Raw genomic sequence first — 19,508 nt, 5'->3', positions numbered from 1 at the left:
ATCATTGAATTCAGTTATGTCATCAGTCAGCTCAGTTCAGTTTAAATAGTATCTGTGATATCGTTGACTTGATTGCAAACAATTAAACTGTAAATAAAGTGTCCCAACTAAGCAAGCCAGAGGCGACAGCGGCAAGGAACCGAAACTCCATCGGTGACAGAATGGAGAAAAAAACCTTGGGAGAAACCAGGCTCAGTTGGGGGTCAGTTCTCCTCTGACCAGACGAAACCAGTAGTTCAATTCCAGACTGCAGCAAAGTCAGATTGTGCAGAAGAATCATCTGTTTCCTGTGGTCATGGTCATACTTCCTGGTTCTAGTAAGAACTCTTGCTGCTGCATTTTGGACTAGCTGTAGCTGTTTACCAACTGTGCAGAACAACCACCCAATAAAGCAGTAGAATAATTTAACCTTGAAGTCATAAATGCATGGAATAACATTTCTGCATTTGACATTGGCTGTAATTAAGATTTTTTTTTTGAGATGGAAAAATGCAGTTTTACAAATGCTAGAAACGTGGCTTTCTCAGGAAAGATTGCGATCAAATAGCACACCTAGGTTCCTAACTGATGATGAAAAATTGACAGAGCAGCCATCAAGTCTTAGACATTGTTCTAGGTTATTACATGCAGAGTTTTTAGGTCCTATAATTAACACCTCAGTTGTTTTTTTTTTTTTCGTTTTTTTTTTTCTGAATTTAGCAGTAAGAAATTACTCATCATCCAGTTTTTTATTGACTATGCATTCCGTTCGTTTTTCAAATTGGTATGTTTCCCTGAGCAATGAAGAAATATAGAGCTGAGTATCATCAGCATAACAGTGAAAGCTAATACCATGTTTCCTGATGATATCTCCCAAGGGTAACATATAAAGTGTGAAGAGTAATGGCCCTAGTACTGAGCCTTGAGGTACTCAATACTGCACTTGTGATCGATATGATACCTCTTCATTCACTGCTACAAATTGATGGCATATAAGTACGATTTTAACAATGCTAATGCATTTTTTTTATTAATGCCAACAAAGTGATTTAGTCTATGCAAAATAATGTTGTGGTCAATAGTGTCGAATGCAGAACTAAGATCCAATAGCACTGATAGACAGATACAACCACGATCAGATGATAAGAGCAGATCATTTGTAACTCTAAGGAGAGCAGTCTCAGTACTATGATACGGTCTAAATCCTGACTGGAAATCCTCACATATACCATTTTTCTCTAAGAAGGAATATATTTTTGAGGATACCACCTTTTCTAGTATCTTGGACAGAAAAGGGAGATTCGAGATTTGTCCATAATTAAATAGTTCTTTGGGGTCAAGTTGTATTTTTTTGATGAGAATTGGGGTCACTTCATCTACAGCGATATCATTGACTTGATTTGCAAATAAATGCACAGACACGGTTTAAACTGAGCAGAGATGACATCACTGAATTCAATGATGAACTGCCTTTAACTGTCATTTTGCATTATTGACACACTGTTTTCCTAATGAATGTTGTTCAGTTGCTTTGATGCAATGTATTTTGTTTAAAGCGCTATTTAAATAAAGGTGACTTGAGAGGCTTAATAACAGCCAGTTTGAAGGTTTTGGGGACATATCCTAATGACAATGAGGAATTAATAATAGTCAGAAGAGGACCTATGACTTCTGGAAGCACCTCTTTTAGGAGCTTAGATGGTATAGGGTCTAACATACATGTTGTTGGTTTAGATGATTTAACAAGTTTATACAATTCTTCTCTCCTATAGTAGAGAATGAGTGGAACTGTTCCTCAGGGGGTCTATAGTGCACTGTCTGATGTGATACTGTAGCTGACGGCTGAATGGTTGCAATTTTATCTCTAATAGTATCGATTTTAGAAGTAAAGTAGTTCATAAAGTCATTACTGTTGTGATGATGGGCAATGTCAACACTTGTTGATGCTTTATTTTTCATTAATTTAGCCACTTTATTGAATAAATACCTTGATTTATGTTCATTTTCTTCTAAAAGAGACGAAAAGTAAGCTCTAGAAGTTTTTAATGTTTTTTTTCTGTAGGATAGGTTACTTTCCCACCAAGCAAAATGAAAAACTCTAGTCTTGTTTTCCTCCAGCTGCGCTCCATTTTCCGGGCTGCTCTCTTTAGGGTGCGAGTGTGTCTTTTGTGGTAGAAGTGATGGTTCTTCCATACTTGTAATGAGAAGTAGAATTAACAATTTTGGCTATATGAACTTTGCACAAAACTAAATAATGATCTGAGTTATCATCAATTGGTTGCATAATTTCAACACCATCAACATCAATTCCATATGACAGTATTAAATCTAGAGTATAATTTCTAAAATGAGTAGGTCCTGAGACGTGTTGTCTAACACCAATAGAGTTCAGAATGTCTATAAATGCTGATCCCAATGCATCTTTTTTATTATCGACATGGATATTAAAAATGAATTGGTTATTAATAATTCACCCTCATGTCGTTCCAAACCCGTAAGACCTCCGTTTATCTTCGGAACACAGTTTTTTTCAATTCAATTCAATTCAAGTTTATTTGTATAGCGCTTTTTACAAAACAAATCGTTACAAAGCAACTTTACAGAAAATTATGTTTCTATAATATTTAGTAGTAGCTAGTAGTTTGTGCACATTTGACAGGATTTTAGAAAAAATAAAAATAATAATAATAATACAAGACGTAGTCAGCTAGACGATGAACCATCAATATTATTAATTAAGTTATTATATGATTCAGTCACACATTTAGCAATAATTGTTAGTTCTGTTTGTTGATTCACGGTTAGCATCATCTGAGGTCCTCTGAGGGTCAGCATCATCTCTTCTCAGGTGTTCTGGATCCAGACTGGAGCTTGTGTAAATCCTAGTACATCCCGTGGCAAAACATAGAAACAAAATACAGACATCATTAGCATAGCTGCTGATCCAACAAAGTAAAATTAGTATAACCCAAGCTAATGAATAAAAAATGCACCTTTGATCAGATGCAACTACACTCACAATTAAAAAGATACATTATTCGAATGCTTGGCGAAAGATATGTGTTTTTAATCTAGATTTAAACAGAGAGAGTGTGTCTGAACCCCGAACATTATCAGGAAGGCTATTCCAGAGTTTGGGAGCCAAATGTGAGAAAGCTCTACCTCCTTTAGTGGACTTTGCTATCCTAGGAACGACCAAAAGTCCAGCGTTTTGTGACCTTAGGGAGCGTGATGGGTTGTAGCGTGGTAGAAGGTTAGTTAGGTACGCTGGAGCTAAACCATTTAGGGCCTTATAGGTAAGTAATGATAATTTGTAACTGATACAGAACTTAATAGGTAGCCAGTGCAGAGACTGTAAAATTGGGGTAATATGATCATATTTTCTTGACCTGGTAAGGACTCTAGCTGCTGCATTTTGGACGACCTGTAGCTTGTTTATTGACGAAGCAGGACAACCACCTAGAAGTGCATTACAATAGTCCAGTCTAGAGGTCATGAATGCATGAACTAGCTTTTCTGCATCAGAAACAGATAACATGTTTCGTAGCTTGGCAATGTTTCTAAGATGGAAGAATGCAGTTTTTGTAACATGGGAAATATGATTTCCAAAAGACAAATTGCTGTCTAATATAACACCCAGATTTCTGACTGTAGAGGAAGTAACAGTACATCCGTCTAGTTGCAGATTGTAATCTACAATATTCTGTGTAGTGTTTTTTGGTCCAATAATTAGTATCTCTGTCTTATCCGAATTTAAAACGATAAAATTATTGGTCTTCCAATCTTTTACATTTTTAACACACTCTGTTAGCTTAGATAATTGAGAAGTTTCATCTGGTCTCGTTGAGATATATAGCTGAGTATCATCAGCATAACAGTGGAAGCTAATCCCGTATTTTCTAATAATATTATCAAGGGGCAACATATATATTGAAAATAGAAGGGGACCTACGACGGATCCTTGTGGCACTCCATATTTTACTGATATTAAATGAGATGACTCCCCATTTAAGTAAACAAAATGGTAGCGATTGGACAGGTAGGATCTAAACCATCTTAGAGCCCGCTCTTGAATACCTGTATAGTTTTGTAATCGATCTATGAGTATGTCATGATCTATGGTGTCGAACGCAGCACTAAGATCAAGTAAGACATGTTTAAGATATTTTAGATTTAGTCCGAGAGTTCTCAGTCCCTCCATTGAAGCTGTGTGTACGGTATACTGTCCATGTCCAGAAAGGTCATAAAAACATCTTTAAAGTAGTCCATGTGACATCAGAGGGTCAGTTAGAATTTTTTGAAGCATCCAAAATAAATTTTGGTCCAAAAATAGCAAAAACTACGACTTTATTCAAGTCAAGTCACCTTTATTTATATAGCTCTTTAAACAAAATACATTGCGTCAAAGCAACTGAACAACATTCATTAGGAACACTCATCTTTGTCTTCTCTTCCGTGTCTGTTGTGAACGAGTTCAATACACTGCAGTTTAGTCATATCCGGTTTCCGAACAAATCATTTGATGTAACCGGATCTTCTTGAACCAGTTCACCAAATCGAACTGAATTGCTTGAAATGGTTCGCGTCTCCAATACTAACTTACCCAATAGTAACTTTTTTAATGTGGCTGTTACTCCCTCTAAGTTCAAACAAACCAATATCCCGGAGTAATTCATTTACTCAAACAGTGACTGACTGAACTGCTGTGAAGAGAGAACTGAAGATGAACACCGAGCCGTGCCAGATAACCAACAAACTATTGATTCTGGACTGAATTATGTCTTATTCCTCTCAGCACGAAGCAAACAGTAAAAAAAAAAAAAAAATGCTGCTTTATTTTCTGTACTATGGGCGTTTACACGCCGCGAGCCTCACGTGGAACGTTATAATATCAATATCTGTGTTCAGCGTGTGAGGGTGGTTTAATTAGATAAAATGAAGGGAGACGTGAAAGACGGGACATTGCGTTGTTTTCATATGAATTACTTTAACAGAATATTTGTTTTCGGTAAGAATTGCTTAGTTTACAATTCGATATTTCAAGCTCTCTATAGATCCATCTTTCATGTCTCTTTGTTGAGTATTTGTTGGGTTACAGTTCATTTTAATGGCACATCTCTAAATGATCACTGCAGACCAAGGCTCAGACAACGCACTCTGTTTGTTTGTTTTATTTATTTTTTAAATGCACAAAGTTTTGTTGTTAGTTGTTGTTTGTTGTAGACCCTTTCCAGATTCAATTGATGTGTTGCTCCTATCTGTACGATCAAAACTGAAAGTGTAATTTAAATTATTTTCAGTTTTATCAGGAGAAGATCCCACAAAACATGTATCCACATTAATCGACTCCAGAGGGTTACACATCAGAGTGTGATAGTAAGAAAGAAATTATACAGAAGAACAAAGTTACACAGAGCTATGATCACAAACCAGCAGCAGAGCAAACAGGAAGCAGAAATAACACTGTCTTAGTTACTAAAAGTGTCTGAATGCAATCCGTTACCTACAGCAAAGTAGATAGTATATATGTACAGAGTATTTAATTACCAAACTATAAGTGTACCTGTAAGTTCATTTTTAGTATAATTGCTGTACAAACTACAAAAATAGAAGTAAACTAGTAGTGTACTGAAATAATACTTTTATATACTAGAAAGTGGGCCAATTTAGTCCCAAGGAGTAGTGAACAGCACACTTACAAGTATACTACTAGAACACTTATATTTGTATACTTGCTACATAAGTAAAGTTCAAGTATATTTTTAAGTATACTTGGTAAAATAATCTTGAAGTATACTACTTTTTCATAAGGGTAGTTGAGTTTCCATTATTGATTCTACTATTTTGCTGTTTATCATTGTGAAGCTGCTTTGATGCAATCTGTATTTTGTAAAACACTATAGAAATACAGGTGACTAGACTAGTAGAAAAATAAAAAGCATGAAAAGTGGTTTGAAAATGGCTGTGCTTCCATTTTTATGTTAAATATAAGGTGGATTAAGATTGTGATTTGGTGTTCATTGTACATGCTTTGAGCCAGATCACCCATTCTTCACGTTCCCTGTCCTTTTTATACAGTACCATTCATAGAAAATAAAAATAAAATAAATGAACCAAAAGGTCCAAAAATGGTAAGTACAGTAAGCAATTAAATCAGCAGAATTTGTCATTAATAATTATGCTTACATGGCTTAGTATTTCTGTAAGTGACAGGTTGTACTTTTACACATAACAAAGCAGAACTCGTCTACATGACAAAAAAAAAAAAAAAAAAAAAACCTTATTCCCAGTATTAACCTGGTATGTAAATAAAGTTCAGTCATTGTGTCTGTCGGATTGTGCCATCTCCCAAGTTACTGAGGATCATTGGTGAAAAAATGGTGAAAAAAGCTGATATGTAATCAATAATGATGGATGAAAGCGATACACTTCCACTATCTGTGGTCAGAGCACATTACTGTTTGCTACTTCATAACATCTTCTCATCTCCTTCCTGGTGGTGTTTTTCTCTCGTTATTCATCAGTAGAAGGGACTGTGTTGTTCGGGCTCAACGCTCTGACAGAACTCAATAGGTGTTGAGAGAGATTCATCTGGATGAATGTTGACCTGGATTTGGTGTATATATTCAGTTCTATTGTTTGTATCGCTGGGCAGATGTTGATAACAGAATGTAACAGTTGCAACTGTAGAAATTGAAAAACAATTGCCACCTCAGATTTGATGCGTCTCACAGTGAATCCTGAAGTCAACTATTATCCTGCCATGAGCAGATTACAGGCCTCTCAAAAATGGGAACAGTACAAAGAGACGGCAAACAATAATATTTCTGAGAAAAAAAAAAAATAGAACTTGACTTGACTTATCAATGACCTTCTTTGTGTTTGTCAGTTTTGGGTGAAAATGTGCATCCAAAGAATGAAAAGGAAATGATGTGTGTTACGAACGCACAGTAAACTTTGCATTATTCAAATGCTCACAGCAATAATTGCATTGTATTCGAAAACACATTCATCCAAGTGAAGCATTTATTTCAGTTTCATCCTCTCTGATGATTCACTTCATCTTAATGATTCAGTCTAAAGCTATTGTTTGCTGAGCGGAAGGAGAAAGTCATTATCTTCTGTGATGAGTGCCAGCATTCCTTTGCTTTTCTGGAAGTGATGCTTGTGTCAAAGTCGACTGATCTGTTGACTCACCTTGACTCTGCCTGGTTGTGTCTTCCAGGGGAGAAGCACTGGCCGGTTCGGTCTCAGAGTCATCATGGTAGGAACGCTGCTTCTGTGTAGTTTGTTTCTTCCCTTGGCCTCTGCCCTGTGTCTGTGTTTGTGGTGGATGTGTAAGTCTGTGTAAGCTTACTCCTCACCTTGTAGCTCTGATTAGATCACTCTTCTCCGGCTTAAACTGCACCCCAGTAGTGTCTGTGTTCCTCTGGATTCTCTGTCCTCCATTGCTTCGGATTCAGGGTGGCTTCAACAGACAGAGGAGCACGCATGCTAGCGCAGGGATAAAGACAGTTTTGAATGATGTTACTTCTTATTAATTAAAGAAGACATCAGAAAAATCTGTGCTTATCTCTGTGGGCGACGTGATGATGCTCCTTGCAAGAAGATGGTCTGACGGCGTCCTCCAACCTGGTATGTGCAAGCCAAAGGGTCTTTTTTTTTAAATGTGTGGTTTTTATTTTTTATTATAATGTTTTTTTTTTTTAATGTAAAATGTTTTGTGTTGTTGTTTTCCATCTTGTCTTTATTTACAACATTTAGCAAATGAATCAAAACAAAATAAAACTGATCTGCAGGTGCATTTACTGCTTTGATGTCCTGTTTAGCATGAACGTGTCTGGGTCAGTGTCCATCAAACTGCTGAAATGTCTGTGACATTGCTAAACAATCCAGCGCAGAGCTTTTCCATCTGATCCCGAGAGAGAAGCTCTATAGTCACTCAATCAGTACATGTTTGTCAGTGCAGCACAGCTTTAAAAAGCAAATACACAAGATTTATTACCATCAACCTTCTGCTTCAAGAGCCAAAGGTTGCTGTGTCTCAAAAACCACACGATAATCCAAAAACTCTCAGGTATAGAGTTATATGTCTACATCCTTAAATCAAGATACATTTAGTTGAGTAGCAAAATTACTTAGCACTTGTCCTACGGTGCTCACAGAGAACTCGACCACGGCTCAGTCACAGCATCATTTACTGCAGGACGGGTCGAACCGTGGGCTTCAGTGGGGAATTGCATTTTCATACATGTAGGACTGCTATGACATTTCACAATAAAATGTTAACCGTTTTTGTAAGTTGCTAAATGCCAAACCCCAGTGGTTTTTCGGCTCTGCCTTCATCAAAACGGAGAAGGTCAAGTGAAATGGATCCAAACTGTCAGTGAGGTCTATACGACTATATCATTACAGCCCTGTTTCAAAAGCAGTGTCATAGCTGTGCATTTTGAGCAGGTGCATAAACTCGACCAAATGTGAGGTTCTCGTACTCTTCTCCCTCCTGCTGGTGTCTCACTCCCTTCCGGACCCAGTCAGCCATCACCTCTCAAGTGGCTTTTCCAGACTATACCACCGCTCTCGTCAGGTTTTTATCAGAGATGATTGGGTTTTATGTCATACACTGCCAGACATTTTAACAAAAGACCTCAGACAGGCAGATGTATTTGGCCATGCTCTAAGATGTGCTTGGAATGCCGAAAACTTACTGACGTAAGATTCTGGCACGATGTATTGATAAAGGAGGCAGAAGCTTGTTGTTAATTCTGGTCAACACAGGGCTGGACCGGATGAGACAGAAGGGAAGGAGCACTAGAGGCTACACAGCTGTTCATGTAAATGTTCTTGCATGACCTTGTTTACTCGCTGCTACTTGTTTTTTGCAATAAAATTTTAATTTTGGATTAAACTTAGTTTCCACAGGAATCAGAGGAAATGTCAATCATGCTCTCATCTTAAATTAACTTTTAAATTGTTGTCTTATTCCAGGTATCAGCTTTATTGGGATAATTTATTACCAAGTCTCATGAGATGTATGATATTACTGCTGTAATTGTTTCAGTGATTTTATCGTGAGATTTATTATAAAGTGCACCCCCTTCTTGTAAGCTACTTCTACGCTTATCCTGCACTATCTGATGATACTGTAAAATGAAACGCTCTCACAAAGATCTCATGTAAATGATGACAAACATTCTGATGATGTCGACGGATTTCATTCTCTGGAGATAAAGCAAGAGAAATGTCGAACGACTGAATCATTGCTTGGCCATCTGGACATTACTATTCAAACTGTTGTCGGGTTACATTAGATGTGACAATTCATCAGCTATAGGCTCTGGCGTTGCTACTGTTGCACTTTCAGAAGGCCAAATCAACAACATTAGCGGTGTCTGATTCATACTATGTCAGTTTCAGTGCAAAGAGGGGTTGGATATAAAAAATGGTGCACAGTTTATGACTTGTAAAAGCAACCGCATTGTTGTTAATGTCAGTGAGTCGCTCCAAAGAGCTCAAGATAACAATAATTCTCAATGCTTCTCTGAAATCATCAGCTTTTAAGCTATTAAAGGTAAAACAAACATTACAACCTGCTGTCTGGTTCAGAAACAAAACCCAGTAAAAGTGCTGCAATAAAAGATACCAGGTTCAGCTGATTGAGTCAGTGAAGACCTCAGACGGCATTATGCAATCTCTCCTAGAGCTGGTGAACTCTTCATTAACCTCACGATGCGTTGCAAGCAGTCGCCTCGAGCCCTTTCTTGTTGACTAAATGACCTGAGAGCCTTGGGTCGAGCGAGCCCAGATTGGTAGGTATTCCAAGAGAGAGAGACTGGAGAGAGCTCAGCCAGACCAGAACTGGACGATGCTTCTTATTAATTAGAACTCAAGACTTGCTTTGAGCTCTGGTTTTCATCAGTGCTGCTGTGAATGTAGTGGACCTGAGACATTTTGGGACATGTTTGCCTCCTAAGCACTCCTTAACCTTTCTTTGTCGTTTTTAATCAGTGTTTGTAGACAGTGCGAGGAGATCAGGTTTCTGGAGCATCTTGGAGTTGTCGCCACAGTTCTTCTGAATTGAGTCTGTCTCAGTTTCTTCTGTTTCTTCACGTAATCACAGTCTGGATGATGATCACATCAGATCAGATGCTGTCAGACTCCTTGTGCAAACAGAAATCTGACTGGATTATTACAATTAATGGCAAATTTATTTTTTGTAAATGTAAACTGATATTTTGTACTGACAGAGCAAAAGATAGACATAACTGACTTAACCATTTTTAACCATTTCTAACCATCTTTTAGCAGCTGATAATAGTAGTGTTCTAATATATTTGAGCAATACTGTACAAAACATACAATACTACTGTTTAGCCTTGGTTAGCATAAGAGACTACTTTAAACAATTATAACTTACCAACCCCAAATGTTTGATTGGTATTACAAGATTTTCTTTGAGAATAAAAAAAATATATTTTATACATTTAATGATTTTTATGTTTTTATGTTATTAATGAATATCATTGTACAGTGTATATGGATTTCCTCCTGTAAGTCTGGCCTGTGTTACTGACCTTGCTGTCGTCTATGTTGGCCTGAAAACGTTCATGTTAGCCAGAACCCTGTTATAAACAAACAGTATAATACTAAATCTATATTGTGTATATACAGTATACAGTAGGGGTGTAATGGTACTCAGAAGTCACAGTTCAGTATATACCTCTGTTCTGGGGCCATAATTTGATACAAGTTTAGTACAACTGGGCATTTTTAATTTATTTATAAAAAAATAAAAAAAAATAAATGCGTGCTACATTTACTATTACACCCCTAGTATACAGACTACAGGTTATTGAGTAAAAACACCTTCCTCTTATCGAATAACAGTATTGACTCTGTTCTATTGAAACAGGGGTCTTCAATCATCTGAGCTTCATGACAGATGTAAATGGATGTTAAACTAGTCATTCTAATGCATTTTTAAACAGGGACAACATATCCAGACGAGTATGACGCTGTGCTTCCTCAAGTATCCATCCATTTATCTCGGGCGCTTCATGAGCCCATCATTGCCAGCTCAGAAAGACTGCCATTCATCACCACTCACACACCGTGGTCCATCACAGAGCCATCGGCCGCCAGCCACATCAGCCTCCCGCCGTCCAAAACACACACACACACACACACACACACACACACGCACACACACACACACACACACACACACACACACACACGTGCAGAGACTTCATGACAGATGACAGCAACTTCAGTCCTGTAATAGAGCTCCTGAGAGCAAGGAAAATAAAAATGTCAGGTGGTGAAGCAGCCTTAATGCCTCTCAGTGACGTGCCGATGATGATGATGATGAACTCTGAACTAATGCACATGGTCCAGAAGTGTAGCACGTCCATTATTGCTGCAACCGTCAATTTAGTAAATGACACGTTTTTCTTTTCTGCAGCTTTTGGTGAGTGATGGAGCGGTGTTTGGATGTGTGGCCATCATTCAATAACTGTGCCTGCATGAGTGTTTAACAAAAGTCATTCTGCCAAGTGCCAATTTGAATATGTACAGGACTCTATCAAAGAATAATGCGTAATTGGTGTTTTATCATGTCAGTGATTTTGAGCAAATATTATATAAAAGAGTATGTTTACAATAATAACAAAAAGCATTTACTTTTATTTATTTTTTTGTGTGTTGCTGATGCTTCTTTTGTCATATGCTTTATGTGCACTATATAGCCAAATATATAGTATGTGGACGTCTTCTAATGAACAGGTTTGGCTGTTTTAGGTGCACACATTATTAACGTGCATGAAATCAAACATAATTAATTTTTGATTTGGCAATGATCAAAAAGGTGATAATAACAGACCTTGATGAAGACTCATAGAAAGGTTTAGTGAGTCTGGTGTTTAAAGGATTGAGTATCCTGCACCATTCATCACAGAAATCAAGAGCAGCAAAGGAGGATCTACTCCCTATTTAAAGCCTGGGGTGTTGGAATGAAATCGGAAACAAGCAAATATTGGTAGTGCACATATATTTGGCCATGTAGTGCATGTTACAACGCTTATCTTTGCTATTAATGTGCTTCCCTTTTGTGTGCCATTTCTCCCATTGAAGTGATCACACACTGGATTAGATTTGATCATGCTTGCCTTTATTTTGCAAAAAAATCAGATTTGTCATTGCTTTTTCTGCAGGAGCCCACCAACATAATTACAACCATCTTGGTCTCAGTAGCCCAACTCGAACACCTAAAAATGGTAAGGGCCTTGTTCCTCATCTAACAGCACCATTTCAACGGGAAAATCTTACTATCGAGTGCTTTTCATTGATTGTTTGTGTTTGCATGCCTTCAAGATCAGCTGGTTCCATGAGAAAAGATTAATGGTGTTGTCCATCTTCATCATCATCTCTACAATTAAAATAAACTAAGACCTTGATTTGAGTTCATGTTCTGGAGAAAACGCAATTTACAGCCAACCATGCAGTTAATTACTGTGTTTTCCTGAGCCTCTCTGACATGTAAAATCTTATAAGTCTGACACCTGGAGCCTCATGTTATATTTCTGTGACCTGAAAAGAAAACCTTTATAGCTCTGCATGCCCAATTTTTCAAAGCATTGTCCCATCTGTGTTCAGAGGACACCATCCGTTCAAACTCATGCCTCAAAACTCTCATCATCTGTCCCCAGAATGTTTTATTGAAGGCTCTATGAGAGCAGGGCTCGGGCTGCTGTTGCTGTAATGTGCAGCTGGAAAGCCTCTCACTAGTGACCAGAAATGGCTCAGATTGTTCGCACTGATTAAATTTCTTCCATTGGTGAAGCATCGGTCAGCTCAGCCTGCCATCTCTGAGCATCTAAACACAGGACGTTTGGATCATTAATGACAGTGTTGGGGAAGCTACTCTCAAACTGTAGCATGACCAGCTACAAGCTACTCATAAATTGAAGTATAAATTGTAGTTAAGCTACATTCAAGCTACCCTTCTGTAGAAGTAGCTAGCTACACTACAAGTTGTTGTCAATTAGTAGCTAGTATTTTTTTTTTATTAACATGACAAATAACTAAATAATTATTAATGAAGAATTATAATGAGGTTCTATGTAAAATATTATCAGTAAAATATTTGGGGTTTAAAACAACATACAGTAATGCAATCATGATTTCAAAGAATAGGGTGAATTCAGGTTGATTAGGACACTTATCCAAGCCATTTCAATGACAAAAAGTGTCCCAATCATTTGATTTGCTAAACTATTCGACACACACAATAATAAAATACTGTAGAGTTAAATAGTTATTATAGTAATATTAGTATATTGCAACAAACGTAACACCAATCCAACAACAAAATGTATGCAACTTAAACTGGACACTGAGGAGTCATAAAATAAGCAGATTAAACTCATGCGGTATTTACTGACTGTGAATAGAGTCAATCGCTTTGCGTAAATCCCACCACAACCATCCTTTGCCAATGTTCATTACAAAACTGTGGCGGGTCAGTGAATGCAGATTTTAATCTTTGTTTTGCACTAAACTACAGTTGATTTATGCTAAACATCCACTACCTGTACATCCTTTGCAATATCATCAGACAATTTCTTGTCGGTAGTTTGTGATCTAGTTATAGTTCAATAATAGTAAATTTTTGTTGGTTTTCAGTGATAATTGTCCAAAAGCCCACTCTGGATCCTCGAGTGTTTCTGGCAGACAGACTGATGTCTATATGCAGAACGGTTTTGAAGTGGCCTCACCTGCAAACACAGTCCTGAAAACATGCTCCACAAATCTCTAACATCAGCATCAAATATTCTCATAGTATGTCTGGTTACCGCACACTGATGCTGTGAAACTCGTCACATTGTGTGGACCCTGTCCTCTATAGCTGGTGCAAATAATCACTCTGACAAAAAGCCCAAATCAAAATGCCATTTCACGATGCTTCATCATTTCAAGAGCACGAGAACACAAAGCAGCCCGTCCCCAACTCTATTTCATCTCTCCACATAGTGCTATTATTGAACTGCGTTCTTTTTCCCTTGAACTGACCAGCTCACAGATCTCTAAGGCATGGTAAGTTATCTTGAACCTCATACATTCTCTATTTTTCCTCTTCCTCCTCCCTCCGGTGAAGATTAATGTTTTCCACTTCACAAACCCCATGGCATGAACTGAGCGAGTGCAAAATGCTGTTGTGTAAATATTGCTTGTCCTTCGTATCCCCCCCATCCGTCCCGTCCACCTGCAGACCGAGCTCCCTGGCTCTCTGGAGTGTTGTTGTGTCCTCCCCGTTCTGTTGAACTAGTCTCTGTCCTGTTTTAACCAGGGCTTGATCCTCATCCTTCCCAGACTCAGACTGGCGTGACGGGCACGCAGGAGCTGCCGCACACTTCACATCACACCAGTCACCAAACTTCTCCTCCATTATCAATGCCACGGCTGATCTAATGCCATTGGTCACTGTTGCCCTGCAGCTCTGGTCTTTTTCTGGCCACTCAATCCCCGTCATCTTTCCTCACAGTAATGTCTTCCAACATGTCAAATGTGTGCAGAAAACCTGACAACAGAGCTTTTTATTGACAGTGGAGATGTTTGCATTTGTGATTTTTACTTTGCCCAGATAAAGATTGGATGGTTTGTTTTGTCTTTCCCACAGAGAGCACCCGGATGAACAATATCCTCACCTCACAAACCGAGCCGTACGACCTGTCCTTCTCACGCTCCTTCCAGAGCCTGTCCCACCTCCCTCCATCCTACGAATCTGCTGTGAAAGCTGACCTCAACAAATACTCCTCACTCAAGAGACTAAGTATGTCCTCAGCTTTGCTTAGCATGATCTCTCTTTAGTGGGCTCTAGTGATTTCTAAAAGTTTAGCCTTAACAAATATTTCTCTATTTGTTTTATTTTCAGCTTAAATTTCAAATATAGCTCAGTTCTTTAACATTAGTCACACAGAAAATTAAAGTCCAAGTTGTGAGTTGCAAAACATGTTGATGTGTTACTTTTATCTTGAGATAATTTTTCTATTCATTTTATCATGTATATTTTATTATATTATAGTAAGAATAATTAATAATTCACAATAAGTTTCCATTTGTTAACCATAATTATGAATGTTATGAAATAAGGTCTCAGTGTTATGAGAAGGCAGTCGCAGTTGTGAGATGCAGAGTATCAAATAATTTTCTCTTTATGTATTTATATTGTAACACTTTACAGTTAGGTTAATTTTGCTGTTGATGCAAGAGTGCACAACATTTTATTAAAAGCACTCATTGATTTTAGGTTCACATTAATTTCTGCCATTCGAGTTCTATGAGTTAAGAGTATTGTATTAAGAATGGGCATGGATTAACAATGATAAAAGGGATTTTTATTTTATTTTTATTAACATTAACCTAGATCATGAATCCTGAATCCAGAGGTGGTCAAATCTGGTCTGTAACTGGTTCTTAATATGGAAGATTTAGCATTTTATTTTCTGTCCGCTGTGCAAGCTAATAGCTAATAACAAGTTAATAACAAGCTGTAAACCTAAGATAATACAGGCTGTGGCGGCGTCTCGTATGCCAGCGCTCACAGCTCAACGCCAGAATCAGAGCTTTCATTTCATCTCATCAGGATTGTTGTCCTCAACAGGCGGCCATTACCGCTACTATGGATTAGATCAGTATCTGATTTCACCAAGTAAAGCTTTCTCGTGGCCTTAGCTCTATCCTATTGATTCAGTTAGTGGCAGGTTCTTTTGCTGTGTAATAAGGTCTCTGCTCGTTATATTCCCTAAGTGAAGAGTACATTCCCCTGAGGCTTGTGTAATTGCATAAAGAACGCCTCAGATCACTTGTGGCCCTGAACCCAGCCGAGGCCAGGGAAACTGACAGCCTTGCTCATCCGTAGCTCTTCTGCTTCCGCCGAGCCTCCACGAGCGAAAAACATGCAATCATACACTAAACTATTCAGGGCAGCAGACCGTCCTGCTGCAGCACCTCCATCAAATCTCAGATATTTGGTCCTGAAGCAAGTTATTTGTTGTAGGGTTTTGCCGAAAGGCTAAGCTGTTAGGCACTGACGGATCTTGTTGGATGTTGGATGCAGCCAGCAGGAAAGAGCGTGTGGTAGAATCCTGTTAATACTGTGTCCAGCAGTCTCCTGATGATTATTTTGCTTATATACACAAACCTTCAAGAGGAGACTTCTTCATGAAGAAGATTAATTTAACACCATAAACAGATTATGTGCCATTAATTTCCTCACATAACACAGAGTTTGTCCTTTCTCCAAGCGTGGGATAAATGGTGTTATTTAGCTCTTTTATCTCCTAACAAACTGAATCTAATCCCCTGAAGATACCCTGTTTCAGATGTCCCACTAATATGAGTGCCACTACCTTGGGCTGTTAATTATTGTGCAGTTTTTGTATTTTTCTCAAAACTTTTCTCACAGTTATCCGATTAATTCTTACTAATATAAAGATTTGTGGCTGTAATTGTGTTTGATACGCTCCTTTATTGCATTCACTTCAATATTACTGGGCTCTAAATGTGTGGAGAAATCCATCAAGTGTAACTGAGATCTCAAGGGCATTAGTTCCCCCAGAATATATTCATTACACCTCCGGGCAGTGGATAACTTTATTATTTCCAGTTCCACTCACACAGTTTGTGACAGTACAGTCCGGACTGTCCTGAATGTGTTTGTGTCCTGAAGCTCTCAAGCAGTGATTCATGATGGATCTTGTAGGAAACAGAAAGTCTCTGAGGTTGAAAGTATCTTATTACTTGACTCTAGGGTTGCAAAGTGGCAGAACATTTCTGGTAAATTTCTGGAAACTTTCCATAATTTCTGCAAGTTTCCAAAAAAATCCTGGGATGTTCCAAAATTTCTGGTATGTTTCCACCTCTTTGCAACCATACTTGACACTGATCACTACTCGCTGTAGTTTAAACGGCTTGCAAAACCATTTTACTTCTGAAATCTTATGCAAAAAAAGGATGTTCAGCATGAAAAACTATGTGTAACTTTGTTGAATTAATTCTCATTAATTCCAACTACATTAACTCTCTAACTGTTTTCTTTTTTTGGTTGCAGAGTATGAAATAACATAACTTTTGATTTCATGTTGACTTGAATGCTCTGAAGCTAACACTGCTTGTGCTTTCATGCAGCAGATAAGGATGGTGACGACTACTACAGCCGGAAGAGGCATCTTACAGACCTAGCGGCACAAGAAACTCTTCCCTTGCACATAATCAAGATGAACCAGGAGTCCCAGAGCAGCCAGCAGCAGCAAACGCCCCGCCAGCGTCCCCGCAGGGTTCAGAGGGCCATGTCCCAGGACCGCGTGCTGTCCCCCGAGCGCAGCCTTGCAAACGACTACCCCATGTCTCCCTACAGCATCTCCCCATACGGTGGTCGCATCCTCTCTGATGAGCAGCTCCTGTCAGCTGAGCGCCTGCGCTCCCACGAGCGGCTCATCTCACAAGGACGCCACTACTCGCAGGACCGCATCCACACACAGGACCGCTTGATGTCGCAGGAGCGCCTTCACTCTCAGGAACGCCTGCATTCCCAGGACCGCTTCTATTCCCAAGACCGCCTCTACTCACAGGACCGCCTTCACTCCAAGGATCCGCTGATCTCCCCCGACAAGATGATGCCAATCAAGCGCTCCGGGTTCCACAGCGACATGTCCATGTCCAGAGCCATATCCCACACAGACGTGTTTATGCCCACCACACCCATCCTGGACCACTACAAGATGACAAAAATGCACTCACATCCCAGTGCCTCGAACAACACCCCACAGAACTCTGCAACCATGAACCAGACGGCCTCCAAGAGGCAGGTCTTTGCCTCACGCCGGACGCAGACGGTGGAGCAGCTGCACTACGTCCCACAGCAGCACCACCATCACTACCGCACAGGGAGCAAGACCGAAGTAACTGTTTAACCGCTTGCAAACTTGTGGACAGTTGAGCCTCAAGGCCAAATGAAAGCAGAATCATCCAAGAGCCAGACTAGACTCAGAACCGGTCCTTTCCAACAGTTCTCCAGTGACTGACCCAGCACCAGCTACTCTACAATCAACACTGAGATGATTCTGTGTGCATATCCATTCATTTATATGGGTTTGTTGATCACTAATATGGAAGGACTCACTTGCCAGATTCAGCATTCGTAAGGGCTTTGCATGGGGAGTCTCACAGAGCGTCACAAATAAGAACGTACGATGAAAGGATATATATATATATATATATATATATATATATATATATATATATATATATACAAATACTGTTCGTACTCCCGATCCTAATAAATAGCCTTGGAGGTTCACATAATTTTCGCACACTTCTTTTGGTCCCTCTACAAAAACGTTCCATTTCAATTATGAAGTGGTTTTGTGGGTTAAAAAGCACAATCAAGTAAAAGTAGCGTTCGCTCTGTTCTGTTAATTAGTTCGGTTTGTGATGGCTAGCACATATCAGTTTGTTCTTCAGTTAATGGCCATTAAACGTTTTGTGAAGATGATTGTAAATAAGCTCCTTTAGCCACAGTAAATGCACAAGTCTGCTATGGTTGGCAGTTGTATTACTGTAGTTTGACTTTTAGAGAGTCAAGACTTTGGAACTATAGACAACCCACTAACCCAGTGTTGGACCATTTAAAGTAGTATTATACTGTATGTGTGTCCTTTCAAATGTGTTTGTAGAATGGGAATCAGGCGAATGTTACATAAATACAACCGTTGATATCTGGCTGTAGACTGTGTTGCAGTGACTCACAAGACAAAGGAGTATGCTATGCTCATTGTAGTAGCTTCAAATAAACCGTCCTAGTTTTTTTAAACATTAAAATGAATGTTAAAAAGGTTTGTGTACCATAACTGAAATACAGTATCCGAATGAGCTTCATGATATAGAAAAGAGCTAAATTCAGTGAATAAAAATTAGCCATCATTAAGAAAACAAGGTTAGGCTTAGTTATAGTTCATCCTAAAATACACTGGGGTGTATGATGAACGTCACCTGACCAAAACAAGTCTCATCCACTTCTATGGATTTTTAAGGCATTCAGCCAACCTAGTTAGCTTGTTTTTTAACTTTGCTGTTTTGTTAAATTTTAATTTCTAAGTTAGAGCAAAGAAAAAATATACATTTTTTGATATCAATCTGTGTATGTCTGCATATATCAAAGAAGATCATAACTGTTCATCACATATGCAGATTGATATCGAAAAGGTTTTTACTTAAGATAAACCAGCTCCAGATTTTACGAAGCACATACAAAAGACCTGGAGCCTAATTTCTAAATTGTTGCATAGAAGTGAAATGTGGCATGAAAATTTTCTCTATGCACTTCACAGAAGAAAGTTAGAAATGCTTTTTAAAATACAAGTTGCACGTAACAAATGTCTGTTTTCTGTAAAACAGGTTGCATTGCTTCCGGAGCAGGGGCCTCGTTTACAAAAAAGCATTTGTACAGATTTGATCTAAGGCCAGTGACA

At 38.6% G+C, this 19,508-nt stretch overlaps 1 protein-coding gene across 3 annotated transcripts in view; it reads left to right on the top strand.

The window, feature by feature from the left end:
* LOC128025714 (protein shisa-6-like) overlaps nt 1-18,256 on the top strand; it is a 61,505-nt gene extending 43,249 nt beyond the window's left edge. Inside the window, exons 5-9 of one of the 3 annotated variants that reach the window (XM_052612230.1) lie at nt 7,205-7,243; nt 12,192-12,254; nt 14,053-14,073; nt 14,657-14,809; nt 17,170-18,256. In XM_052612230.1, coding sequence (XP_052468190.1) covers nt 7,205-7,243; nt 12,192-12,254; nt 14,053-14,073; nt 14,657-14,809; nt 17,170-17,951 — 1,058 coding nt within the window. In that variant the 3' untranslated portion in view covers nt 17,952-18,256. Of the gene's footprint in view, nt 1-7,204; nt 7,244-12,191; nt 12,255-14,052; nt 14,074-14,656; nt 14,810-17,166 lie in introns of all 3 variants that reach the window. The other 2 variants (XM_052612229.1, XM_052612232.1) reach the window with 2 other exon arrangements.
* The last annotated feature ends 1,252 nt before the right edge of the window (nt 18,257-19,508 follow it).

The sequence above is a fragment of the Carassius gibelio genome, chromosome A12 (genome assembly GCF_023724105.1).
Source record: "Carassius gibelio isolate Cgi1373 ecotype wild population from Czech Republic chromosome A12, carGib1.2-hapl.c, whole genome shotgun sequence".
Classification (NCBI taxonomy): Eukaryota; Metazoa; Chordata; class Actinopteri; order Cypriniformes; family Cyprinidae; genus Carassius; species Carassius gibelio.
This window is presented reverse-complemented; position numbering and strand designations above follow the sequence as displayed.